This window comes from Dipodomys ordii, unplaced genomic scaffold (genome assembly GCF_000151885.1).
Source record: "Dipodomys ordii isolate 6190 unplaced genomic scaffold, Dord_2.0 Scaffold4, whole genome shotgun sequence".
Taxonomy (NCBI): domain Eukaryota; kingdom Metazoa; phylum Chordata; class Mammalia; order Rodentia; family Heteromyidae; genus Dipodomys; species Dipodomys ordii.
Window position 1 is genome coordinate 5,616,724 of NW_012267220.1, and position 25,536 is coordinate 5,642,259.

Sequence of the window (25,536 nt, forward strand, 5' to 3'; positions counted from 1 at the left end):
GCTTTATAGTAGAGTTTGAAATTGGGTATTGATATTCCTCCAGCAGTGTAGAACACCAAATATTATATATGCTTAGGTACATGCAGAGAAGGACAAACTTTTCCCTACATGAATTAATTATTAACAGTATTTTATTGTCTCTGATAAGAATGCAAGCTTGTTAAAATGCTGCAAGTTACTGATGCTATTGCTTTGCTATTATAAAGCAACTTCAGGTAAAATGTCTGTATCTATATTTTAATGTACTTACTGCAAAAATTTCCTTAAGGGGCTGGCAAAGTGGCTCAGTGGTAGAGTGCTTGCCTTGCATGCCTGAGGCCCTGGGTTCGATTCCTCAGCACCATATAAGCAAAAAGAAAAAAGCCGGAATTGGCGCTGTGGCTCAAGTGGTAGAGCACTACCTTGAGCTGAAGAGCTGAGGGACAGCGCCCAGGCCCAGAGTTCAGGCCCCACAACTGGACCTTCCCCCAAAAAAAATTTCCTTAAGGGCCAGGTGTTGGTGGTTCACGCCTGTAATCCTAGCTACTCAGGAGGCTGAGATCTGAGGATCACTGTTCAAAGCCAGCTAGGGCAGAAAGCTCGGGAGACTCTTATCTCCAATAAACCACTCAGAAAATTGGAAGTGGCACTGTGGCTCAAGTGGTAGAGCGCTCGCCTTGAGCTGAAGAGCTGAGGGACAGCGCCCAGGCCCAGAGTTCAAGCCCCACAGCCAACAAAACAAAAAACAAAAAAACATCCTTATGGTTTGTAAACACATTATTTAGGTGTTGCCCATCAATTTATATTCTAATCTGCTCACAAATCTCCTTATTAGCACTAGCTATTATTTATTAAAATCTGAGAGGTAATATAAGCCAATAAAGGGCATATGCCATTATATGTCTTTATGAGTCTCAGTATATTCACTTGTCAAATAAACATATACACCTACACAATCACTGGGAGAATTAGTTAAGTAATATATTAAGAACTGTCTGGCACATCTGTAGCCCCTGTTTGTTATTTTAATCATTATGTTGGTTAAGAGATGGTGTTTCATTTTTATTTGTGGGGGGGGGGGGGGTGGTAACTCAGGGCCTAAGTACCATCCTTTAGCTTTTTCCACTCAAGGCTAACACTCTTTGACTTGAGTCACAGTTCCACTTCTATTTTTGGTGGTTAACTGGAGATAAGAACTTCATGGATTTTCCTGCCTATGCTGATGTTGAAACATGATCCTCAGATCTCAGTCTCCTCAGCAGCTCAGCTTTTGAATTTTTTCACCTACTATTGAAATAAAAAAACATCCACAGTAGTTAAGCATTCGTTAAACATGTCTTCTCTTTTAAACTATTCCCATATCTTTGCCTGGTTCTTACTAGCAGTCTTTATTAACTTTCAAAATGTCTTTATGCAATGAAGTACTTATCTGTCAACTAGACTTTTCTCCTTACATACTACATACCTTCAATTTTATCTGAATGCAAATTGCATTTGAAACAAAGTAGCTACATTGGCCTTGAACTCAGGTTTCCCTACCTCAGCCTACCAACTGCTAAGATTACAGGTGTGTGAACCATCATGCCTAGTTAGATGTGAACAAACTTGTTTTATATATGTTTTGCTTTTGGTATCACACACTTTTTTTTTTTTGGTTGGTCGTGGGGCTTGAACTCTGGGCTTGGACGTTGTCCTTGCGCTCTTCAGCTCAAGGGGAACGCTCTACCGCTTAAGCCACAGTGCCACTTCCGGTTTTCTAGTGGTTTATTGGAGGTAAGAGTCTCATAGACTTTCCTGCCCAGGCTGGCTTTGAACCGCGATCCTCAGATCTCAGCCTCCTGAGTAGCTAGGATTACAGGCGTGAGCCACCGGTGCCCCGCTCAACATATTCTTATTTATTTTGGTGGCACTGGAGTCTGAACTCAGGACTGTGTGCTTGCCAAGCAGACACTCTACACTTGATTCTGATCCCCAGACTTTTTTTGCTTTAGTTGTTTTTCACATAGGATACTGAAATTTCACCTAAAACTGGTCCCAGACTGTGATCCTCCTACTTATGCTTCCCACAAAAATGGGATTACAAATACACACCAACATACTGCCGTATTTGTTGAGGGTTTTGCTCTTTATTTTTTGAGATTTTGCTAACTTTTGCCAACAGTAGCCATGAACTGTACTTCTCTAAATCTCTACCTCCTGAGTAGCTGGGATTACAGGGACAAACCACTTCCCCTGGGCACAATTACACATTTATAAACTGCACAGCTTTATAGTTCATCTTATTATAGACAATACTAAGCTTGGCTTATTTAATAAGATGTGGTCTTGTTAACATTTTGCCCAGGCTCCTCTCAAATTGGGATCCTATTATACCTGCATTCTCAGCAGCTGTGATTAAACCCAGCTACACTTTCACTGTTATACAACACTCCACCATACTTAAACTCTTATACCAACATAAATGATTAAGGTGATCCAAGACAGTGGCTACTTAAGGAGAAGTTAGAATACATTAGGTAGTGAAAGCTTAGAAAATGTGTATGCATGTTGGTGTGTGTAAAAGAGAAAGAGACAGAGAGATAGAGACACAAGAGGAGGAGGAAGATTACTACTTTATTACAAAAGTAATAGACCAACCCATTCACAAGATCCCCCTTAACATGGATATATGTGAATTCACTATGTTAATCTGACTTTTCTGGGGCTTAATTTCTACATCTAAAAAGAGTAAAGATTTAAAATATAGCCAGCTGCTGGTAGCTCATGCTGAGATTTCAATATCATGGCTCAAAGCAGCCCGGGCAGGAAAGTCGGAGAGACTCCTATCTCCAATAAACCACCAGAAAACCAGAAATGGTGATGTGGCTCTAGTGGTAGAACTAGCCTTAAGCTGAAGAGCTGAGAAACAGTGCCTCGGTCTAGAGTTCAAGCCCCATGACCACCAGCAACAACAACAGCAACAAAAAGATTTAAATATAATGTGTCTTAAATTTCTTAACAGAAAACAAAGTAACCTAGATTAGAAACATCAGATCTAAGCCTTCTGAATAGTTAAGATTACAGAAAAAAAATCCTTTAACAATTTCCCATTTCTAAATTCCTCACTGTGACATTTAAAGTTTTTCTATGGCACCAAGCAACTTTTCAAAAATGATAACTATGCTGCAAAAATAGTATCTCAGCCTCTAGTGAAATTAGATTTTTCAGATGGTTTTTTCTAAGAATTTCTTTGAAGTCACAAGCAATGTTAGACAAAACAAAAGACCAGGACCAAATATGAAAAATGACATTATATGAAAGAAAACTTGCATCCTCATCAATCTGGAAGACAGGCATTAAGCCTTTTTTTCAGATTTGACAGAATGATCTGAAGAGAAATAGTAAAAAGATGGCAACAGATTTTAAGCAGTCTTTTGCTACAATCTGCCTCTACAATCTACACAGTTCTCCCAAAACAGTACCAAATCAAACTATAGAAAGTGGTTTAATCTACCTTCTCAAAGAAAATCAAACTATAGAAAGTGGTTTAATCTACCTTCTCAAAGAAAACCTCTTATTTCTCATTGCTTAGAAAAAGTAGAAAATGAAAGCAGACCCCTAACAGACTTTTTCAAAATATGTGCTTTTCTGTAATACGTGATTTTCTATTCAGATATAGACTTTCTATTTGTGAAAAGGTATCATGTTCATGATGTAGACTAGAAGGGAGGAGATAAGACAGTAAAAATTATTTGGAACACAACACTAATGTATTATTAACACTGGCTCGAAAGAACTCCACTGCTCAAGTTTTCTAACCTTTACCAAGTTTCTAACAGACTCTTACTGTGCAGAAACCAGTTTCTTCACAAAATAGGCTCCTTACTTTTCATCTAGGACAAAGGTGGCTTTATATTAACTAGAGCTGTAGATCCTCTACCATCAGACAAATCTAGCCTAGAAAGAACTTTTCTTTCATATTTGGCTTCCCTCCACCATCCCTACAATACTCCCACATTATAATAAGAAGCCATTATTATCATAAGTTGGCTAGAAGTTTTAAACCTTCATAAACTTTTCTGATGTAATTTACCAAGACAATTGAAAATATTTCTACCTCTTGGAGTGGATTCTGCATGAGAGAATAAAAACAGGCACATATTTAAAAGTTAAAGGGGTTGAGTGTATAGAGAATTTGCCTACCTGGGTTCAATTTCCAGAAGCACAACTTTTATAGTACAACTTCTAACATATGAAAACTGCATCAAATCATTGAAAGAGACATGTAAGATTGTAGGATTTCTAGTTAATTGCCGTCCACTTTGTCTACCCAATTAAATATATGCAGGTCATATAACATCAAAGGTAGTAATACAAGTAACTGAAATGACATCCTTTAATTGCATTGCCGTTCTAGTTTTTAAAATAATGAATAAAGGTTTCTTTGAAACGCAGTTTCCTAGAAAAGTAGTATTTTGATGAGAGGAAGGTGTTTTTACCTGTGAACACTGAAAGTGAGAACGCATGCAATGTCTACACGAGCCCAAGGGTCGGTATTCTGCGGGTCACCGCTTTCCCCGCCCAGTGCAACTCACCTCAATGACACAGGACTTTAGGAGGAATAACGGTGATGCTCAACGACCACCGGTCCAGAGCTGTCAGTCTTCCAACGGGACTTAAGGCAGAGGCTTCTCCGTGCATTTAGAAACATGCCATCCTGAAAGAGAAACCAAGGCAGTCTAACCTAACTGCAGCGTCGGCGGGGCGCTGGGGCTCCCGCACACCTGAAGCCTCAGGCTTGACCCCGTTCCACCTGATGCAATGCCCAAGAACTACGCTCACAGGACCCGGACGCAGCGAACGAGCTGGCTCCGACGCCCCTAGACACGGAGGGAGGGCGGCCGGGGGGGGGCGCCCCGTTACCACCGCTCCCCGCCACGCCGAGGTCGTTGCTAGTGGCCTCAGCAAGGCGGGGCACCGGCAGCATCTGGGACAGGGAAGATACCTGACTGCACGCCCCAAAGCCTCGCAAGCGGCTCTAGATGCCGAGGCGTGAGGACAACCGCACAGGACCGCAAGGCAGAGACTCCACACCCGAGCGCCCCCAAGCCCGAGAACTAGTGCAGAAGAAGGGGGAGCGGCCGACGCGTCGGCGGCGCTAGCATGTGACGTCAGCGCGCGGGAGCCGGCGCGTAGCCGGAGGGGCGGGGCGTATCTGAGGGCGGGGCGATACTAGGGGGGGCAGGGTATAGATCTGGGGGCGGAGCGTATCCACTGGCGACGCGTGGCAGGGCGTTGCTGGGGGCGGGACATAGCTCTGGGGCGGGGCGTAGCCGCGGACTAGGTAGAGTGTTGCAGGGGCGGGGGCGTGCCCTTGGGAAGGGGCGGGGTCGGGAAGGGGCGTGGCCTGTGACGGGTTGCGGGAGGACCGGAGGGTAGGGTTCATGGGAAACTGAACCTGGCCTTGCAACTGTGAGTAGTAAACTGGCAAGGGAAAGAATGTCCCAGAAGACTAAAAAGGAAGCTGAGGAGTGTGAAGCCGGGGGCGGGGAAGGCAGAAATGAGGGGGAGATTTCACTCCTGGAAACCGATTCTGAATAAAGCTTGTTTCCTCCCCTAAACGACATAGAAAAAGACTTGTCTTGGTTTTGGGAGTGCTCACTGCTCATCAAAGGATGTCCCTCCCCACGGTTAAAAAAGGAACTTTGTGTCAGAGCCGGTGGCTCCCACCTGTAATCCCAGGTACTCAGGTGGCTGAGAGTTGAAGATCATGGTTCCAAGCCAGCTGGGCCAGGAAACTCTGTGAGACTTCTGTCTCCACTTGAGCACCCAAAAGCTGGAAGTGGAGGTGTGGCTCAAGTGGTAGAGCCAGCGTTGAGCAGAAAACTAAGGGACAGCGCCCAGGCCCTGAATTCAATCCTTAGTACTGGCACACATAAAATAATTTTACTTAAAAGGAATTCTTTTTCAATATATTTGAGATGATTAAAACAAGGAAGTATTAAGCTTTGACTTTTTAAAAAAAATAATAGGGTTTTCTATAGTTTTACATTTACTATGTATATAAATTACCTGTGTATTGAAAGCCTCAGCAGTGTATAATAGTCTAAGTACCTTATCCTTCACTGAAAGACTCCAGAAGATACTTGAGGACAGATTCTTCTGAAATTAAATCTATTAGGTCTGGGGGCTAGGGCCAGTGCAAGGGGAGTGAAAGAATTCACTAAGAGGCAGCGTGTCAAGCAGGGAAGCAATGGTTTATTTACTTTCGAAGTGAGGAAAACACACTATGGGTAGTGCTGGCCCTGAGAGTGGGCTGGGCTGGCGTTTCTAAGCATTGAAGATTGAGAAGGTCGTTTTCGTTTGCAGTTCTAGTTCAGCTAGCTGTTCCAGGAAGCTTCTCAGGTGGCTAGTTTCTCAATGTGTTTTGTTTTGCCAAGGTGGTTTATCAGCTTGTACAATCTTTTCCAGGAATATGTTGTCAAACAGGATACAGGTAGAGTTCTACTTCAACTCAGAAGAGTTGCTGCAAAACAAAGCCAAAAAGCCTTTCTGCCATACAGAATAGAGTCCATTGCACAATGGAGTAGGTTAAACAAGGAATTTTAGTAGGAGGACTTACAAAATCTACTATCATCATCCTGAGTATTCCTACTGAGTAACTTAGAGACCTACTAGACTGTTTTACTTAGAATAATGTCAAGATAGTGGAGGTCAAACCTGAAGCTATAAGATAGTGGCTTGAATTGCTTTCTTAGTACTGTTGACTTGTAAAGTAGCCACAATGGAAGGACTACAGACTTTGCCAGAGACCTCAGAGGTTAAATGTTTTAGATGTTTATTTCAAGGAAACCCACCTCTTTCTTTCCCCTCTGCTCTCTCATGTAACACTGGAGACAACTTCTCTGGGTTCTGACAGCCTTAGATTTCAAGGTGCTGCTAAAGAATACTTCATTCCTTTCATGGAAGTTGGAAGCTTTACAGCTTCTTGGCCAGAAGATGGCACTGTAAATCACTGTAGCTAGCACACTGGAGAAAATGCAATTCCAATGCAGTACAAGTGACTTTATAATCCTTTTAAATTTCTAGCAGAACCTCTTGTGTCCCCTCCCACTCCCAATTAGGAATTTTGGTATCTGAATGCAGGAAGACAGATGAAACAAGTTAGAAAATAATAAATTACAAAGACGGTTAGGGGTAGAACTATTTATTTTCCTTTTTTGAAGGTTTTGTGTAAGTGATCATTAGCAGACCTTGAATTTTATGTGTTTGGGTAAACAATCTCAACATAGAGCAATCTTTTGTGAAGAAAAGTGTTCCTTAAAATGCAGATATTTTAGTCATGTAATTTTCAAATTCAAGACGAAAAAAGTCAGTGTCTTTCATTTTAGTGTTCCAAATCATTACATTCCAGGCAGGAATTTTTTATTTTGCAACTACATTATTGAAAGTTTGCCTTAACTGTTGGTAGTTTGAATTAGTCATTGGCTATATGTATCTAGAATGTAGAAGACAGATGAATTTCTTGGATCTATTTGATAGCCTAGCTCAACATGCAGAGATAAAACATTACCTAGTTTGTTCCTAAATTACTGTATTTCTGGATTTAGTCACACTTAAGGGCTCGGTTTGAAAAGGGGTGGTCATTTTGATAAATAATAAAAGGAAATATTGAGCCTTTAGTTTGGCAGAATGTGAGAAAGTGGTTACTTCATAAGATCAGTTTAAATTATTCCAAAGTGTATCCAGTTTCCCAAGGCTGGGCAGGATTTTGTGAGAGAGAGAGAGAGAGGGGGAGGGGGGAGGGAGGAGGGGGAAGGGAGGGGAAAAGGGAGAGGGAGACAGAGAGGGAGACAGAGAGAGAGAGAGAGAGAGAGAGAGAGGATATCACTTGAAGCTGGAAAATTTAATGCTCTTAGGTTCAGGGGTAGAAAATGGCTCACAGGACATACAGAAAGCCTGAAAAATCATTTTGTACATGATGGGACAGACACATATGATGTTTGTATGCTTCTTGTTCATTGCTCGACTGTCTAACAGTATTAATAATTTTGTGTGGTCTGAGAATGATGTTATAGATATCCAAATGGTCCTTGGCAGAAAAAATAGTCCCCACCCATGTTAGGGGAAAAAGATAAAGAACAGGAAAAGGTCAGTTTTAACTACTTCCCTGATGCTAATTGTATCAGGAAGGAATTCTAGAGAGTACAATGACAGTATTTTCTTTTTCTTTTCTTCTTTTTGGTGCCAGTCCTGGAGCTTAAACTCAAGACATAGGCACTGTCCCTGAGCTTCTTTTTGCTCAAGCCTTGCACTCTACCACTTGAACCACAGTGCTACTTCCAGCTTTTTCTGTTTATGTGGTACTGAGGAATCAAACCCGGGGCTTCATACATGCTAGGCAAGAACTCTACCACTAAGCCACATTCCCAGCCCATACTATTTTCTTTAAAAAAAAAAAAAAACCTCTGTTTCCCAGGTTGGCCTCCTACTCTTGGGCCCAATTAATTCTCTATCTTCACCTGCAGAGTAACTGAGACTAATAAACTTAATCTCTTCCCAATGTAAGCTCTTTTTCTGAAGCAAGGTCACAATTGCATGAAGATCTATATAGTCTTGTTTGTTGCTCCAATTTTCTCTGGAACTTAAAAAAAGGTCTTAGATTGTTATGGGAATGAATCCCATCTTCCTCACTCCCATGACTTGATGGTATTGAGGTAGACCCCAGAGCCTTAAACATGATAAGCAAGTGCTCTACTACTGAGTTGTGCCTCTCCCCAATCTCCTAGTGGAACTGCTAAAAGAAAAAGGGTGCATCCTATTCACTGGTCATGTGCACCATTTATTTATTTGTTTTTTTATTTGTTTGGTGTCAGCCCAGGTACCAGAAGGATTAAGAAATGTGGTGTCTTAGGCCTGTTTGAAATAAGCTCTTCCAGTGTGAGTTAATCTTTTTTTCCCCTTTCCTGGAGATCTTAAGGATTGTTGATTGGTAGGTATAGGAGCATTAAAGCTAATCTGAATATTGGTAGAGGGTTTTTTTGTGTGTGGGGCTTGAACTCCAGGCCTGGGTGTTGTCTCTGAGCTCTTTTTGCTAACCGCTAGCACTCTACCACTTGGATCCACAATGCCATCTCTGGTTTTCTAGTGGCTAATTGGAGATAAGAGTCTCACTTTCCTGCCTGGGCTGGGTTTGAACCTCGATCCTCAGATCTGAGCTTCCTGAGTAGCTAGGATTATAAGCATGAGCCACCAGCACCTGGCTTGGTAAGGGTTTTATTATTATTATAGAAATTTCTTTCCAAAATTGGTTACAAGTCTGCAGTGAGAAGACATGAAAATGTCTACAAATCTCTTATTAAAATAACTTAGTTCAGAAAAGGTTTTGCTTGGTTTTCCATATTTTTTAAAAAAAAGTATTCTAAGAAATTTGCCTAAGAGTGTTTCGAGCAAGTGAAAATTGTGCTTTGACACGATCATGGTCTCTCAAATTCTTCCTTGATGAAAGTAATGCAAGTGGCCATAAGCAGCTTGACTGAGCTGCGAGCACCCCTTTACCATCGTGGCACTTTACCAGCCTTGAAGCCCAGGTATGGAGAATATGCAATTCTACCTTACAAGAAAACAAAGAATAAGACTGGATAAAACGGATACATGTTCAATACAGGCCCATAAATACATAAAAACCTAAGATACAAATTCAGTAAAGTATACACATGTGGAGATAGAAAGTCTGGAAAGATTTTTCGTTAAAGGCAGTTAATATTCAGCAACACCGTTTATATTTGAAACACGATAAATATACATGAAACACTCAACACGCGCGGGTCTCAACTCTGCCTTGCAGTGGTGGCACTCATACCGATCCCACAAGTCCTGCCCACCAGGCCTTTAAGCCACACCTGGGGCCACTGCCTCTTAACCCCACCCTTCACTCCCAAGTGGGAATAGAGCTTTTTTAAAAATCTTTTTTAAACGATCATATTAAGGAGTTGTGCAAAGCGGTTTCAATTCAACACATCAGTGGTCTGAGTACAACTCTTTGGAAGACAGGGATTAGGCTTACTGAATTCTGTGATCAAGACAAGAACCTGTAAATGCAACCGAAGATAATTCGGATCATGGTTTTTTTTCCCCCTACACAAGACTTTTGCATTCCCATGCATTCTCTTTCAAAGTGCATTTTGGCTAAAACTAGGCTCTCCGTTTTCCTGCCTGGGAACGCGAAGCACATAATGGGAGACTACGCTTTGGACCGGATGACGTCATTGCAGAACCTGCCCACGACCTGCAGGCAGGGCAGCATGGGGCGCCGGTCTAACTCAATTCGAAGGTTCACACGTCTTTCGATCGAAGTTCTGGAACGAATGCGCTGGCAGACCGCTTCTCCGGGAGGCTGGGATCCGCCGCAGGAGGGGAATTGGGGCAACCAGATGAAGGCTGGGGACGCCCGGTGGCCTCGGAGCGTCCCCTTTCTGGCCTGCCCCCTCCTGCCCTTCCGAGAGGTCGCCGACGGGGCAAACAGGAGTGCGTGAGTGACGTGAGCCGAGCACCGGGCCCGGGCTTCACACTCAGTGCCCGCCCCTCGGCACCTGCCAGTCCGCTTGCTCCGCCCCCTCATACATCTGAGCCCGCCCACTGCTTTCACGCTGCCCAATCGGCGCCGACGTGGGCTCGGAGAGTGGTCCATAGGAAGGTGCGCCGGGGCGGCCGGATGCTGAGCGGCCGTTCACGTCAACGCGGTGACGTCACGCGCCGACGCTGGGGACGTACCTGTCGGGCTTCGGGCTCCTGCAGCTTCTTTTTTTCCCTTCCCGTGGGTTAAGGGCCGGTCGGGGTCTGGAACCCTCGGAGTCCCCGTTCGCCCTGGGCCCGGAGTGTGGCTGGATGATGAGGAAGGAGAGTGCAGGTGGCTTGAAAACCGTTCTCCTTTCCTCCGGAGTTGGAGCATGGATTCCATTCTAGTCTTGTGAGGGGGAAGTGAGGTTGGAGGTTTCTGGTTTGAATTTGGGGACCGAAGCAAGGTGGACTCTGGGGCCCTTCCACGCCCGGGTTTGCCGGAGGACACAACAGACAGACAGACAGAGGTGCCAGCCTGCAGAGGGACTTTTGCAGCGTCTCCAGGCTCCCTTTGAGAAGTCGCCACGGTGTGCAGCTCTCTCCAGGCGGAGCTCCCGGGGCTCAGCTGCGGTGCCAGCCTCGAAGCAGATGCAGAATCCAAAGGCAGCGCAGACACCAGCCGGCGATTCTGCTATGCCTCTGAGCTGCCAGGTGAGTGCAACGAGGAGAGGTTAAAGGTGTCGTGTTCACCGCCCCGGGGCCGACCGTGCTGTGAAACTCAGCCCGGCGATGCGAACCTCCTCCTACCTGCTTTCACCTTGTCACCCACTTCGAAATGGAAACCACGTAAAAGATTAACCTTGCACTTGGAGAGTGGGATTTTACTTTAAATGTGCCCACATTGCAAAAAAAAAAATTCGTGGTTTTTTTTTCCTCTGAGGTTTAAATTCGTAGGTGTATTCAAACTTTTTTTTTGTATTTATATTTGTGCTTTGATGCGAAACTGGTTAGACCAAGAACTACTTTAGAACCTTAGGAGTTAACTTTCATAGAGCGTGCTGTGTGTTGTCTAACCTTTTTAAAATTAGAGCGCATGAAAGTATGGGTTAGAGACTGAGATTTACTTCCTTTGGAATTGTTTTTAAATGAGAGCTGAATCAGTATGCCCTTTAATACACACACACACACACACACACACACACACACACACACACATATACATTTGTAAAATTGAAAGTTTAGTTTTGTAAACTTTTTTTTTTGAGTCATGCAGTTCCTGGAGCATCATTGTAGTTGATATAGTTGTTGGCTCGAGAGATGTTCTTCCTTTCATCCATAGTTAATTTAGAAGATTTTTTTCATCAAGTCAGGATTGAAACAAATTGTTAATTCGACATGTCTTTGTATGTTACATTTATTTTGTTCAAGAGTGCATTTAACATCACAGGTGCTTTGCTATTGATGGTTTTCATGTTGTGTAGTGTGACTTAGAAACAATGTGTGTGACCTATAGATACTTTCTCAAGTTGAAAAGTTTGGATAGCCGCTGGTTTAAAAAGGACAACTACTGCTGGCACACAATCTATCACAGATTGCATTCCATTCCCATTACTTTCTCTCCCTTGTCTACTTCAAAGACTGATAGCATGAAGGAGCAAGTTATTTTAAGAAGTCATTATAAATATATAGTACTTGTATCTTTACTTAGGAACTCTTAACATGTGTGGGTAATCATATGGCCTGGTTTTGGACATGCATAATGCAGTTCAGGAGAACAGATTTGTTGAGGGTAGGGATTTATGTTATAAATTGGCAATTGTCCAGATCATGTTGGTGATAGACTTTCCATTTCCTGACCACTCAGGAAGCCAGATTTGATCTCTGTGGTGGGTTACATATCAAAGAAGTATCCTGTGGGGGTTGGCTGCTATCCCTGGTTTGTAGAACCTCCAGCTTAGTTTGTAGTGAGATTTGTCAGCAGGCATCTCAAATGTATAATATGATATATAATATTACGTGTTTCATAGCTTGCAGGTTATCTCAATATTCAACCCAACAAAATACTTAACAGATACTTAACTATTCTCATTTAGCAGATACGGAAGGAAACCGAAGCACTGAGAGACGAGTTAACTTGTTCCAGGTCCCATGACAGTGTCACAACTAATCTCAACGTATCATTTTGAGGTTAATGCTCTCAAATGTGCTGTATAGTAGTAATTTATGTTGGTATAGTAGTAGTTTATGCTGGTAGTTTATACCAGCTGAAATTTTGTAGAGAAAGCATTAGAGACATAGCACTAGAGTCATTTAACTACAAGAACTCTTGAAAATAGTTTTTCTTTTAAGTAGTCTTTTAAGTCTTTACTATTTGTTTTTTTTTGTAAGTGTATTCACATTGTTGCTAGCATAGGGTTCCTTTTGATTTTTAAAGATATCTCTAATTAAATTTAAAATGAAGGATGACCCCCAACTGCCTTACTTCCATTGAGGAAATCTAGAGCTTTGTAATGGAGCCAAGTAAATATAGTTCTTACAGAAATAATTTCAGTCTTTGAAAGTCTTGAAAACTATTTTGTTTTCAAAGACTCAGTCTTCCATAGCATCTTTTTTTTTTATTGGATTGTTTTATCATCCTTGTTATAATTTGTGGATATATTTGTGGATTTTTTCTTTGCCCCTTAAAGTCATTTAATATTTAATTCTGAGTTGTGTTTTTCTTTATTTTTTAATTGACAAATAATGATTATGTGTATATACTTAGGGAGTACAAAGTGATGTTATGATGAACGTACACATTTAGATAAAGTAAATGAAGCTAGCATGTATCTCTCTGAGTTGTGTTTTTCTTTATTTTTTTAATTGGCAAATAACGATTATGTGTATATACTTAGGAAGTACAAAGTGAAGTTATGATGAATGTACACATGTAGATAAAGTAAAAGATGCTAGCATGTGTCTCTTTCTTTTTTCTTCTTCCCCCCACCCCCACCCTGTGAGGCTTGAACTCAGGGCTCTTGGGTTTAAGGCTAGCACGCTACCCACTTAAGCCACAGTGCCACTTCTGGTTTTCTGGTAGTTATTTGGACATAAGAGTCACATGGATGTTCCTGCCCCCGCTGGCTTTGAACCATAATCTCAACTTCCTGAGTAGCTGGGATTATAGGCATGAGCCACTGGTGCCCAGCTTGCTTATTAGTTTTGAGCATTGTAATACATTAGTTGATCACCAACATTTATTCCTTCAGTGTAACAGAACCTTTGAATGCTTTGGTCAATACCCTCTCACCTTTTCCCTGGTAACTACCATTCTATTCTCTCCTTCTGAGTTTCACTCTTTTAATTATCATGTGTAAGTGAGATCATGCATTATTTGTTTTTTGTGTCTTTCTTATTCACACTTAGGTTGTTCTCATATCTTGGTTGTATGGACTATAGCACATAAAACATTTTGAAATTTTAAGAAGTTTTCTTCAGAGAATGAAATTTCTTTAGTAGGTTATTCTTCTATTGTCTTTGAAGAAGAATAAATGACCCAATTTGGATATACACATGCCTAAAATAAATAGTAAAAATAGTATATCAGTTACTCTTACTTTTGGGAGAGATCAATTGATTATTGTTGTTGTATGGCATAAGTTCTTTCTGCTTGAATAAACCTGAAAATCTAGTTAGTAAACAGACCTTTCTTGCATCTGATCTTGCTCTTTCCATCTGCCCCTTTTCCTTTTTGGAAGTTTTATTGTTTATGTCTTTTACTATAATACATACTTCATGGAAGTAGATGAACTTTCATAACGTGCTTAGGAATTTTGTTTGCTTGGACACAGAAAATAGGGTTTTTTTATTTTTCATGTCTATATTACAAAATGTTACCTGCTTTTCTGATAGAAATCAATGACCAATAGGTAATGAATATTTCTGTGTTTACCACAAGTACAGTAGATGATATGTCACCACATCTGAAGAAAGAAAACTAATCCTGTGAAGCAGTTTAAAATCAGGATTTTAACCATTTAAACTTTCTCTTTTTTTTTGGCAACTAAAAAGTATCTTTTATTTCCTTTTTTGGAGTTCATTTCATAGAATATTATATTTTTATTTTTTTTTTATTGTGAAAATACTGTACAGAGGGGAACATTTAAACTTTTATAGGATTAGTTACATTAATTTTGAGCATTATAAGACTTGCTTGCTTGCTTTATTTATTTATTTATTTATTTTTGGGTCCGGTTGTGGGGCCTGAACTCTGGGCCTGGGCGCTGTCCCTCAGCTCTTCAGCTTAAGGCTAGCGCTCTACCACTTGAGCCACAGCGCCACTTCTGGCTTTTTTCTTTTTTCTTACGTGGTGCTGAGGAATTGAACCCAGGGCCTCAGGCATGCAAGGTAAGCGCTCTACCATTGAGCCACCTTCCCAGTGCATAAGACTTGTTTTAAACTAAATACTGCTCGGTGGTGATATAATCCTAAAACCACATGTAATTGCTGTTGTCTAGTAGTGACCTAAAATTTTAAAGTCTGAATTTTCCTAAAAAGACTGAGTATTAGACTCTCTCTGAATTATTCTAGTTATCAAATTAAATTTCCTCACAAATTTATACAATTTTTCGTCTTCTTATGCCTATCCTGGGGCTTGAACTCAGAGCCTGGGTACCAAGCTTTTGTCCTCAAGGCTCGTACTCTACTGCTTGAGCCACAGCTCTACTTCCAGCTTTGAACCATGATCTGCAAATCTCAGCCTCCTGTAGGAGGATTACAGGCATGAGCTATTCCATGCCTGCCTACGTATGGTTTTATTGTGCTGTTTTTATATATAAATACTGTCTTCAGTGCCTCATGAGTTTGATACATCTCACATTAGTATTTAAAATGTTCCAGATGTGTACATTCCTTACACAATTGCTATTTTACTCTTCTGTTGCCTTTACCCAAAAAATTGGTGGCATTCTTTTTTTGGGGGGGGATGGGGAGGGTCTGGTCGTGGGGCCTGAACTCTGGGCCTGGGCACTGTCCTTCAGCTCTTCAGCTCAACGCTAGCGCTCTACCACTTGAGCCACAGCGCCACTTCCAGCTTTTTATTTTTTCTGCTTATGTGGTGCTGAGGAATCGAACCCAGGGCCTCATGCATGCAAGGCAAGCCCTCTACCACTGAGCCATCTTCCTAGCCCTGGTGGCATTCTTTTGCTCAGCCTTCTTCTACCTGCATTTAATCTGACATTCTAGTTCTTTTATGGTTAGGCTGTGGGTTCTTCATTTAGCTTTCTCTTTCTCCATGTTTACATGGGTTTTGGCTTTTTGCATTCAGCCAGTATTCCTTTGAAATACAGTACATGGACTGTTAGCAGGTGTTTCATGGGGTGGAAGAGTCATTCTATGATAGAATAAATATGAGAAACATTTAATAAATTTTGCTGAAGAATTTGTTTACTGCAGGTTTGCTTACGCTGTTAGCTGTTAGGATTCTAAGTTAGAGTATGATAGATTGCTCAAGCTTGTTCACCATGGAACCTTTTTATAGATTACCATTCTGTACACATTGTCGTCACCTTCCAATGTTTTTATTGTCTCTGCTCTATACCTTGACTCGTGCCATTAATTTTGTTTCAGGTATTTTCTCCCATCTCTGCTCCATAAAAAAAAAAATGCAGTTTTCCTTTTAAGGACTCACAAAGGACTTTGCAAAGAAAGCTTCTCATCATCAATCCCAGTGAGCTCTGTTCTTTTCCCGGAGTTTTCATAGCAGTCTTTGCATCTTCTGTGACATCTATCAAGTACCGTTTCCTATTGATAGGATATAATATGATTATCAAGATATAAATGATCATTTTTTACATTCATAACATAATTGTCACATTTTAATGTATGACCAGTAGCCTGCACAAACTTCTTTTTTTAAATTTCTTTATTGAAATTAAATGATTACATAAATTTCACAAATTTCACAGTATTGTGTGATAGTGATACTTAGCTAAAGTCACAAACACATTTTAACCTTCGCAAGATGCATTGTCATTATCATGAACTCTACAAACTTTCAAACTACAACTATTTCTTCCAAATAGGATGATATGTACATTTCTTTCCTTTTGCTTAGTACAAGCTGCTCCGTCTCTCTCTCTCTCTCTCTCTCTTGCTCTCTCTCTTGCTCTCTCCTTCCCTCCCTCCCATCGCTGCCCTTGAGTTGCTTAGTTTATTTTCATCAGTGTCCAGCTGCACAAACTTCTTAATTTGTTCAGATGAGAATTCCAGAATGCTTCTTACATAGAAATGCCTGGATCTCTCAGTCTTGGGACTTTTTCATCTTTCTGGTCGCGGATATTGAGGATTTCTATTTATTCTTTTACCCAGGATGTGCTCTGCTATTCTGTTTTGCTTATTTGCCAAATGTGGTTGACTGTCACTCCTTTGGAGCATAGCCACTATTCTTCATTATCCTCCGTCTTCCTTAAGGAGAGAGAAACCTATTGGGAGCCATGAAAAAGTAGTTCCTTGAAGTGACTTGTTTCCAGGGGCTTTAAGAGGTAGGACTAGGCAAAAATTTCTGTGACTTAACACCAAAAGCAAAATCCATAGTAAAAAATTGATGACTTGAACTTTATCAAAATTAAATATTTTTTGTACTGTGGTAGATTTTGTTTAGACAAGTCACAAAGTAGGAGAAAATATTTGCAGAAAACATCTGAAAGAACTCATCTACACTATATAGGAAACTCTTAGAAACCAACAGTACAAAAACAGATCAGTTAGAAAATGGGCAAAAAAAATGAATCTCTGGTTCTTGTTCAATCCAACATAGAAAATAAAAGGCAAAAAACACAGTCATTTAACTTAGGAGGATATGCAGATAGCAAATGAAGGCCTATACAAGATTTTTCACCGTCATTAGTCACTAGGAAAATGCAGTAAAAGAATATGGAATAAGTCAGGCGCCGGTGACTCATGCCTGTAATCCTAGCTACTCAGGAGGCTGAGATCTGAGGATTGCGGTTCAAAGCCAGCCCGGGCAGATATGTCCGTGAGACTTTTTATCTCCAGTAGACCACTAGAAAACAGGAAGTGGTGCTATGGCTCAAGCGGTAGAGTGCTTGCCTTGAGCTGAAGAGTGCAGGGACAGCGCCCAAGCCCAGAGTTCAAGCCCCACGACTGACCAAAAAAAAAAAAAAATGGAATATTACTTTAAACCTCTAAGAAACTTAAAATAAGCAGTAGTGATAACAGCTAGTGCCAGCAAGGATGTGAAAAAAAATGGAACTGAGTTACTTGTACATTGTTGGTAGTAAAATAGTTTAGCTACTTTGGAAACCAGTTTGGCAGTGTGTTTGATAGCTAAACATGGGTATAATGGTCCACACCTGTAATCCTGACTATTCAGAAGGCTGGAGGTTTGTGGTTTCAGCCAGCCAGGGCAGAAAAATTCCTGAAACTGCCTCCATAAATAACTGACAAAAAGGCTAGAAATGTGGCTCAAATAGTAGAACATCAAGCAAGCAAGTGAAGAGGCCCTGAGTTTAAACCCCAGTACTGCCACCAAAAATGAACTTTTTTTTTTTTTTTTGGGTCTGGTCCTGGGGCCTGAACTCTGGGCCTGGGTGCTATCCCTCAGCTCTTCAGCTCAAGGCTAGCACTCTACCACTTGAGCCACAGCGCCACTTCCGGCTTTTTTCTTTTTGCTTATGTGGTGCTGAGGAATCGAACCCAGGGCCTCATGCATGCAAGGCAAGCGCTCTACCACTGAGCCACCTTCCCAGCCCCAAAACTGAAAATTTTAAATTGTGACCATTGGATAACTGTTATACTCTGACATTCATCTCAGAGAAACAAATACTAAAGTTCACTTGAAAGCTTGTTTATGAATATTTATTACAGCTTTATTAATAATTGCCAAAACCTAGAGGAAAGCCAGATGTGGAGTGGGTCAGTTTTTATACTGTGGTATATGTCTATAGTATGGATCTACTTAGCAATAGAAAGGAATGAGCTATTTGATAGCAACCTAGACAAATTAAAGCTCTAAAACATTATATTGAGTACAAATAGCCAATCCCAGAAAGCAGCATACTGTATAATTCCATTTATATGACATTCTTAAAGTGGAAAAATTCTAGAAAATGGATGATCGATTGCCAGGAGTCACTAGAGGTGTAGTGCTGCTGGAGAGAAGTGATTGTGGCTATAAAAGTAGACAATATGACAGATCTGTGATGATGGAATGTTCTGTGTCTTGACTGTACCATTGCTTTATTCTACAAGACAAGTTGCCATTAGTAGAAACTGGATAAAAAGTATCTAGGATTTCTGCATTACTTGTTATAACCAGATCTTAAAGCATAATAATCTCAAAATAAAACAGCTTAATTTAAAAAGCAAATGAATACCTAGCATGCCAAATACTGTGCTAACCATTGAATATGCAGTCTTGAGCATAAACTGAAATAGTGCCAAATCTCATGATACATTCTAGCAGGGAAGACAGCTACATTAACAAAATAATTGCAAAAATATGTTTAATACTACTACTCTGGTAAGTGCTATAATGGAGAGCTGAGAGGAATAATAATGAGCAAATCTGACTGAGTCAGGGAAAATTTGACTCAGGTACTAAATAGGTCAGCGAAGCATTTTTTCCCCTCTAACTTCATGACTTTGGACAAGTTATTTAACCTTTCCATGTCTTAGATTCTTCCTTTGTTAAATGAAGGTAACACAGAAACTTTAGGGTTGTGATTACATTTAATAAGCATACTAAATGAATTTGTTAGCAGGGAGCCTTTAATCCTAGCTACTCCAGAGGCTGAGATCTGAGGATCAAGGTTTGAAGCCAACCCAGGTAGGAAAGTCCATGAGACATATCTCCCAGTTAACTACCAGAAAACCAGAAGTGGCGCTGTAGCACACAGAGTGCTAACCTTGAGCTAAAGAAGCTCAGGGACAGAGCCTAGGCCCACAGGTAAAGCCCCAGGACCTGCAAAAAAAAAAAAAAAATTGTGAAGGTTTAGTATAGCGTTAGCATGTAGTAAGCTCTGTTTCAGTGTTTCTGGTTTTGTTGAGATAGTGTTGTGTGCTGCCTAGGTTGGCATTGGCCTTGAGATCCTCTTGCCTCAGCCTCCTGAGTAGACGGGATTACTGGCATGTACCTCTGTGCCCTGTAATAATAGGGTGCTTGATGTGAGATTTGAAAAAGGAATGAGAAAGTTAATTAAGTGAGGAGTTGAGGATAGGCTCCAGGCAGAGGGGGTAGGAAAGTCTTCAGGGGGCAGGAGATGGGAAAGAAAGATCCTGATGGGGCAGAGATGGAAAGGTCAGTGAGTCCAGAGTTCACGGTATTAACGTGACGCTGGGCAACCAGGCCAGGCCAGAGAACAGAAGCATTTTTTTCTGCTGTGTTAAGGAGTTTGTCTCCTAAGGGATGTGGGAAATTATGAAAAAATTTTAATCCACTGAGTGGAGAGATTAGTGATCAGACTTGCTTTTTGAAAAAGCTTTGCTGACTGCAGCATGGAGATCAAAGGGGAGTCAGGCAAGGAGAGTATGCATGGATCATTTATGAGTTTATTACAGTCAACCAGGCTTCACCTCGGGATTTTCACAAGCTATGTCTAAGCTCAATAACTGCAAGTATATGTTTGCAAGCTACTGCATTTGACTGCAGTGTTTTGACCCGACATTCCTTCTCTCCTTTTTTTCCTGTATGTTTTGAGACAGGGTCCTGCTATGACTCCAGGCTACACTGGAACTTTCTGTGTACCGGCTGGCCCGCCACTCATGTTCTTCCTGCCTCAAGTTCTGGGGTTTTAGGACTGTGTGGCATAGAACACAATATATTCACAAACACAATACACACACACACACACACACACAGAGGCAGAGAAAGGAGAAGTGAAAGAGGAAGAGTGAGGGACAGGGACAGGAAGAAGGCAGAGGCAGTCAGATGAAAAAACGAAGAGGAAGAGCAGATGTGTTACCTCCCTGATTGCTGTTCACACTATTCTATGTCCTCCTAATTGACACTTTGAAATGGAAATGTTCTTGCATTCCTGGAAAATCAGCAAATTGATGATTTGCTTCGTGAATCTTAAAAATATAGCACCTCATATTTTCCATTTTCCTTCACCTAATAAATAAAACTCTCCATCCTTGCTCCATTATGAAACAAATAAAAACAAGCAAATTACCTTTTAGTTGTTTATACAAGAGATACAATATTTAATTTGCTTGTCTCAAAGGAACTGTAAAATTTTCAGCATGATTTAACTTAATTATAAACCCTTAATGTATTAATAATCTTTTTTTTTTTTTTTTTTGTCGGTCGTGGGGCTTGAACTCTGAGCCTGGGCGCTGTCCCTCAGCTCTTCAGCTCAAGGCGAGCTCTCTACCACTTGAGCTACAGCGCCACTTCCATGTATTAATAATCTTAATATAACAGGCCCCCCCTTTTTTTCTCAAGGCTAGCCCTCTACCACTTGAGCCACAGCACCACTTTTGGCCTTTTGTGCGTATGTGGTACTGAGAAATCGAACCCAGGGCTTCATGCATGCTAGGCAAGCACTCTACCACTAAGCCACCCAGCCCCTAACAGGCCATTTTTGACAGAGATAACTAACATTCATAAAACTGGAAAACAGCAAATATTAATCTTTCCTTTGAAATGTATGTTAGGTTTATTTTATTTTTCTAAAAACAGTTTAATACTGTTAAAAAGAGGATTTGTTTATTGGAAACTGAAGACATTTCTTTTTTGACCTCATTGATTAAACTATTTTAACATTTATTACCAGTTTGAAGCTAGATGCTGACAATTGAGACCTGCCTTCAAAAAGTTTTCAAATGTCATTTCATAGCCAGGTGCCAGTCTCAAATCTCAGGAGGTTGAGATCTGAGGATCATGGTTTGAAGTCAGCTTGGGCAGGAAAGTCTATGAGATTCTTGTCTCTAATTATCCAAAAGTCAATTGTGGCACTGTAGCTCAAATAGTAGAGTGCCATGAGTAAAGAAAGCCCAGGGACAGGGCCCAGGCTCTGAGATTAAGCGTCAGGACTGGCACCCAAAACAAAAGTCACTTTATGATCTTTAAGACAATGAATTTATAAAATGAATGCATTTAAAATCTATCTATATTAGCGGGGCGCTGGTGGCTCACACCTATAATCCTAGCTACTCAGGAGGCTGAGATCTGAGGATCATGGCTCAAAGCCAGCCCGGGCAGGAAAGACTGTGAGACTTTTTAACTCCAATAAACCACTAGAAAACCAGAAGTGGCACTGTGGCTCAAGCGGTAGAGCACCCGCCGTGAGCCAAAGAGCTGAGGGATAGCGCCCAAGCCCAGAGTTCAAGCCCCACAACCACCACCACCAACAACAAAAATCTATATTAATAGTATTTTATATTTCTAAAAACTGTTATTAGTACTTTTTTTAATTATTAAAGCTCTTGGGGGAAGTTGTTTTCCATAGGACAAGACATTGTCTTAAGGGAATCTTAGGTGTTCAGAAGTCACTGCTATACTAAGCACTAGAGGTGGAAAATACTTTTGTTATCTTACTTTCTGTAGGTACTTAGTATGACCTCTAGAGCCTCTTGTCTTATTTGCCTTGCTAGTTTGACTGCTTTTATGATTGTCCTACACATGTAATTTACAAGTCCATTACTAATGCCAGTATACTTACTTATTTTGATGTTGGAGGAATAAATAAAAGCCTAACTATGTAGGAGGAATATTGTTTTGAACTGTTTTGGAGGAGTAAGAACAATCAAGCCATGTTTTTCTGGGTTTACTTTTTGAAAAAATTTAAAATTACCCTTATATCTGTCTGTCTATAATGTTTGACATAGTGCTCTAATTTAAATTTTAGAATGATAAAAAGAATATGTTTGAAGCTAACCCAAGCAGAAAAGTCCAAGAAACTATAGCTTCAAGCAATGCAGCAAAAAGTAGGGTTGGAGTCATATCTTAAGTTGTAGAGCAATAGCTGTGAGTAAATAAGCCAAGCCTGAGGCTCCTGAATTCAAGCCCCAGTACTGGCAGCTAGCAAACACACAAATAAAATAAATTATTTAAGTAATCTATAGAATTAAGTAGGCCTAAATTTTAAAATTGTCATATTTGAGCATTTGATCTGGTAAAAAATACGCAAAAACAGCAATCTCTCTTTCTTTACTTTAGTCATTTGTTCTTGGAACTTTCTTAGAAATCCTTCCATAAATAATTTATCTGGGCTGGGAAGGTGGCTAAGTGGTAGAGCGCTTGCCTTGCATGCATGAGGCCCTGGGTTCGTTTCCTCAGCACCACATAAGCAGAAGCCCGAAATGACGCTGTGGCTCAAGTGGTAGAGCGCTAGCCTTCAGCTGAATTGCTGAGACACAGTGCCCAGGCCCAGAGTTCAGGCCCCATGACCGACAAAAAAAAAAAAATATCCATACATAAACATTTATCAGTTATGAACTTTTATCAGTTCCTTTACTTCTCTCTTTTGAGTGGAGGAAACCTCACATATAGCTGTGAAGGGATGGAATGTGGTTTGGTGGTAGAGTGCTTGCCTAGCATGCATGAGGTGTTGGATTCAATTCCTTAGTACCACATAAACAGAAAAGGCTTGAAGGGGCGCTGTGGCTCAGGTTGAAGCATGCTAGACTTGAGCAAAAGAAGCTCAGGGATAGTGCCCAGGCCCTGAGTTCAAGCCCCCAGGACTGGCAAAAAAAAAAAAGGAAAAAGTGTAGCTATGAATGTATCTTGCTACCTTAATCACTTAGTTGATAATAGAGATTATTTTATACCAGTGCTTGAAAAAAATTTTCTTTATTCTGCTGCATAGTGAGAAGAAATTATTATTTTAGAAACAGCATACTAGAGGTAAAACAGCTTACTTTTGATGTTGTGACGTAGGTTATTTTTATGTTGGTTTGTTTTTGTCTTTTATCTTTTGTCATAGGGTCTCGCTGTGGGGCCTGGGCCAGCTTCACGATCTTCCTCCCAGTGACGTGATTACACATTGTGTGTCACCACTCTTGGTGAACCTGGAATTTTCCCTGCCTTTCCATTTGTCATGTTAAGCTAGATGAGTTTAATTATTTATGTTGGAAAAATGTTAAAATCATTTTTCCCCCTTTTTTCCAGACAATCAGACAGCTAAATGGAGTCTGAGCAGCTGTTCCATAGAGGCTACTATAGAAACAGCTACAACAGTATAACCAGTGCGAGTAGCGACGAGGAGCTGTTAGATGGAGCAGGTGTTATTATGGACTTTCAGACTTCTGAAGATGACAATTTGTTAGATGGTGACACAGCAGTGGGTAAGTGCAGCATTGCAATTCAGTATTTGTAGTCATGAATATCTGCCAGTAAATGTAGGCACCGTTTTACTGACAGTGACTTTTGGGATAACTTTATTGATTATTGAGGTCAATCCACACAATATAAACATTTCAATGACATTAGCACATTGTCAGTGTTAACCTGACCACTACTTTCTCATGTCTCTCCAAAACATTTTTTTTTTTAATATTTTAGGGCTGGGAAGGTGACTCAGTGGTAGAGTGCTTGCCTTGCATACATAAGGCCCTGGGTTCAATTCCTCAGTACCATATAAGCAGAAAAAGCTGGAAGTGGGGATGTGGCTCAAGTGGTAGAGCACTAGCCTTTTGCTGAAGAGCTGAGGGACAGCATCCAGGCCCAGAGTTCAGATCCCATGACTGCAAAAAAAAAATATATATATATTTATTAGCTGGCTGCTGTTGGCTCAAGTGTATAATCCTAGAAACTCAGGAGGCTGAAATCTGAGGTTTAAAGCCAGACTGGTAGAGCTAGAGCTAGACTTGAGCTCAGGAACAGTGCCCAGGCCCTGAGTTCAAACCCTACGACCAAAAATAAATTGTATATATATATATATAAAACTTTTAAGTAGTTGTACAGAGGAGTTGCCATTCAACAAAACAGTTTATGAATACAAGCATCTTGATCAATGATGTCACCTCTTTCAACTCATTCATCCCTTCCAACTCACCTTTCCCTCTCCAAAACATTTTGATCACTGAAAATGGAATTGTGAAAGGAAATTCTACAGTGGAGCAAACTGTTCAATGTAACTACATAATATAAAGAGATGTATCATCATTAAAACATAGGAATTGAACTGCTGAATATCTGCAGAATAAACACTATTTATATAATAGTTCTTCAGTCAACAATGAAACATTACCAGTAGTTTCAGAATCCTCACTCTAAATAATTATTGCTTGATTTCTATATAAATGAGTTTTCCAGCTATTCGAGTATATGTAATCTTTTATATCTGGCTTTTTTTTCTCTCTTGGTTAGTTTGGGGGTTTGAACTCAGGGCCTCAAGTTTGCTTGACTTGTTTATACTTTTGGCACTCCACCAACTGAGCCACACCTTTAACCCCAGCATATTTTAGCTGTTACTAATACTGATGCTGTAAATTTTCCTACACATGAAAATATACACCATTCTCCATGATTTATAATTCAGCACAAAAGGCTTAGCAAGAGTTTATATTATTATTTTTATTGGTGTCAACTACTGTCAGTTGTTTAACTTGAAAGACAGGCACAGTTAAGTCACATTGAGAAAATGCCTGCCAGATTCTGAGTTCTAAGCAACTAGTGTTCTTTCCAATAAAAAATGTACTTGTGGAAAAAACCATATAGTGTTTTCTTTAAGATGAAATCATTGTATAACAATAGAGAAGTCATTGTTTCATTTTGGATAATATACTCACAAGTTGTGATTTGATAGAATGTCTTACCAATGCCACTTAGAAGAAAAAAGACCAGGAATTTCTTATTTGCAAATTTATGGTAGTAAAAAATACAATCTCTTCTAGCACATTTTGGTGCTACTTCTGTTGGCAGCTGTTTTTAGCCTATTGCTTTTGTATCTATCAGAAATTGGAAGGTCTGTACAAGGAAGAAAACTGAGAATGTAGTTGGCTGAGTAATGGCCCTGCCACACCCTAACTCCTGGCACCTGTACTTGATGCAAGGGACTTTGTGGTTATGATTAA

General features: G+C 40.6%; 2 protein-coding genes across 6 annotated transcripts in view; one reads left to right on the forward strand and one right to left on the reverse strand.

Moving 5' to 3' along the window:
- The window catches only part of Nek1 (NIMA-related kinase 1), a 100,334-nt gene extending 95,256 nt beyond the window's left edge, over positions 1–5,078 (reverse strand). For both annotated transcript variants that reach the window (XM_013026177.1, XM_013026170.1), the window contains exons 1-2: positions 4,964–5,078; positions 4,554–4,675 (exon numbers count right to left, since the gene is read on the reverse strand). The gene's annotated coding sequence lies outside the window, so the exon portion shown is untranslated. The remainder of the gene's footprint in view (positions 1–4,553; positions 4,676–4,963) is intronic.
- A 5,651-nt stretch (positions 5,079–10,729) lies between these two features.
- Positions 10,730–25,536, forward strand: part of Clcn3 (chloride channel, voltage-sensitive 3) — a 58,061-nt gene continuing 43,254 nt past the window's right edge. For 2 of the 4 annotated variants that reach the window (XM_013025397.1, XM_013025416.1), the window contains exons 1-2: positions 10,730–11,229; positions 23,630–23,805. In XM_013025397.1, coding sequence (XP_012880851.1) covers positions 23,646–23,805 — 160 coding nt within the window. In that variant the 5' untranslated portion in view covers positions 10,730–11,229; positions 23,630–23,645. The remainder of the gene's footprint in view (positions 11,230–23,629; positions 23,806–25,536) is intronic. The other 2 variants (XM_013025426.1, XM_013025445.1) reach the window with 1 other exon arrangement.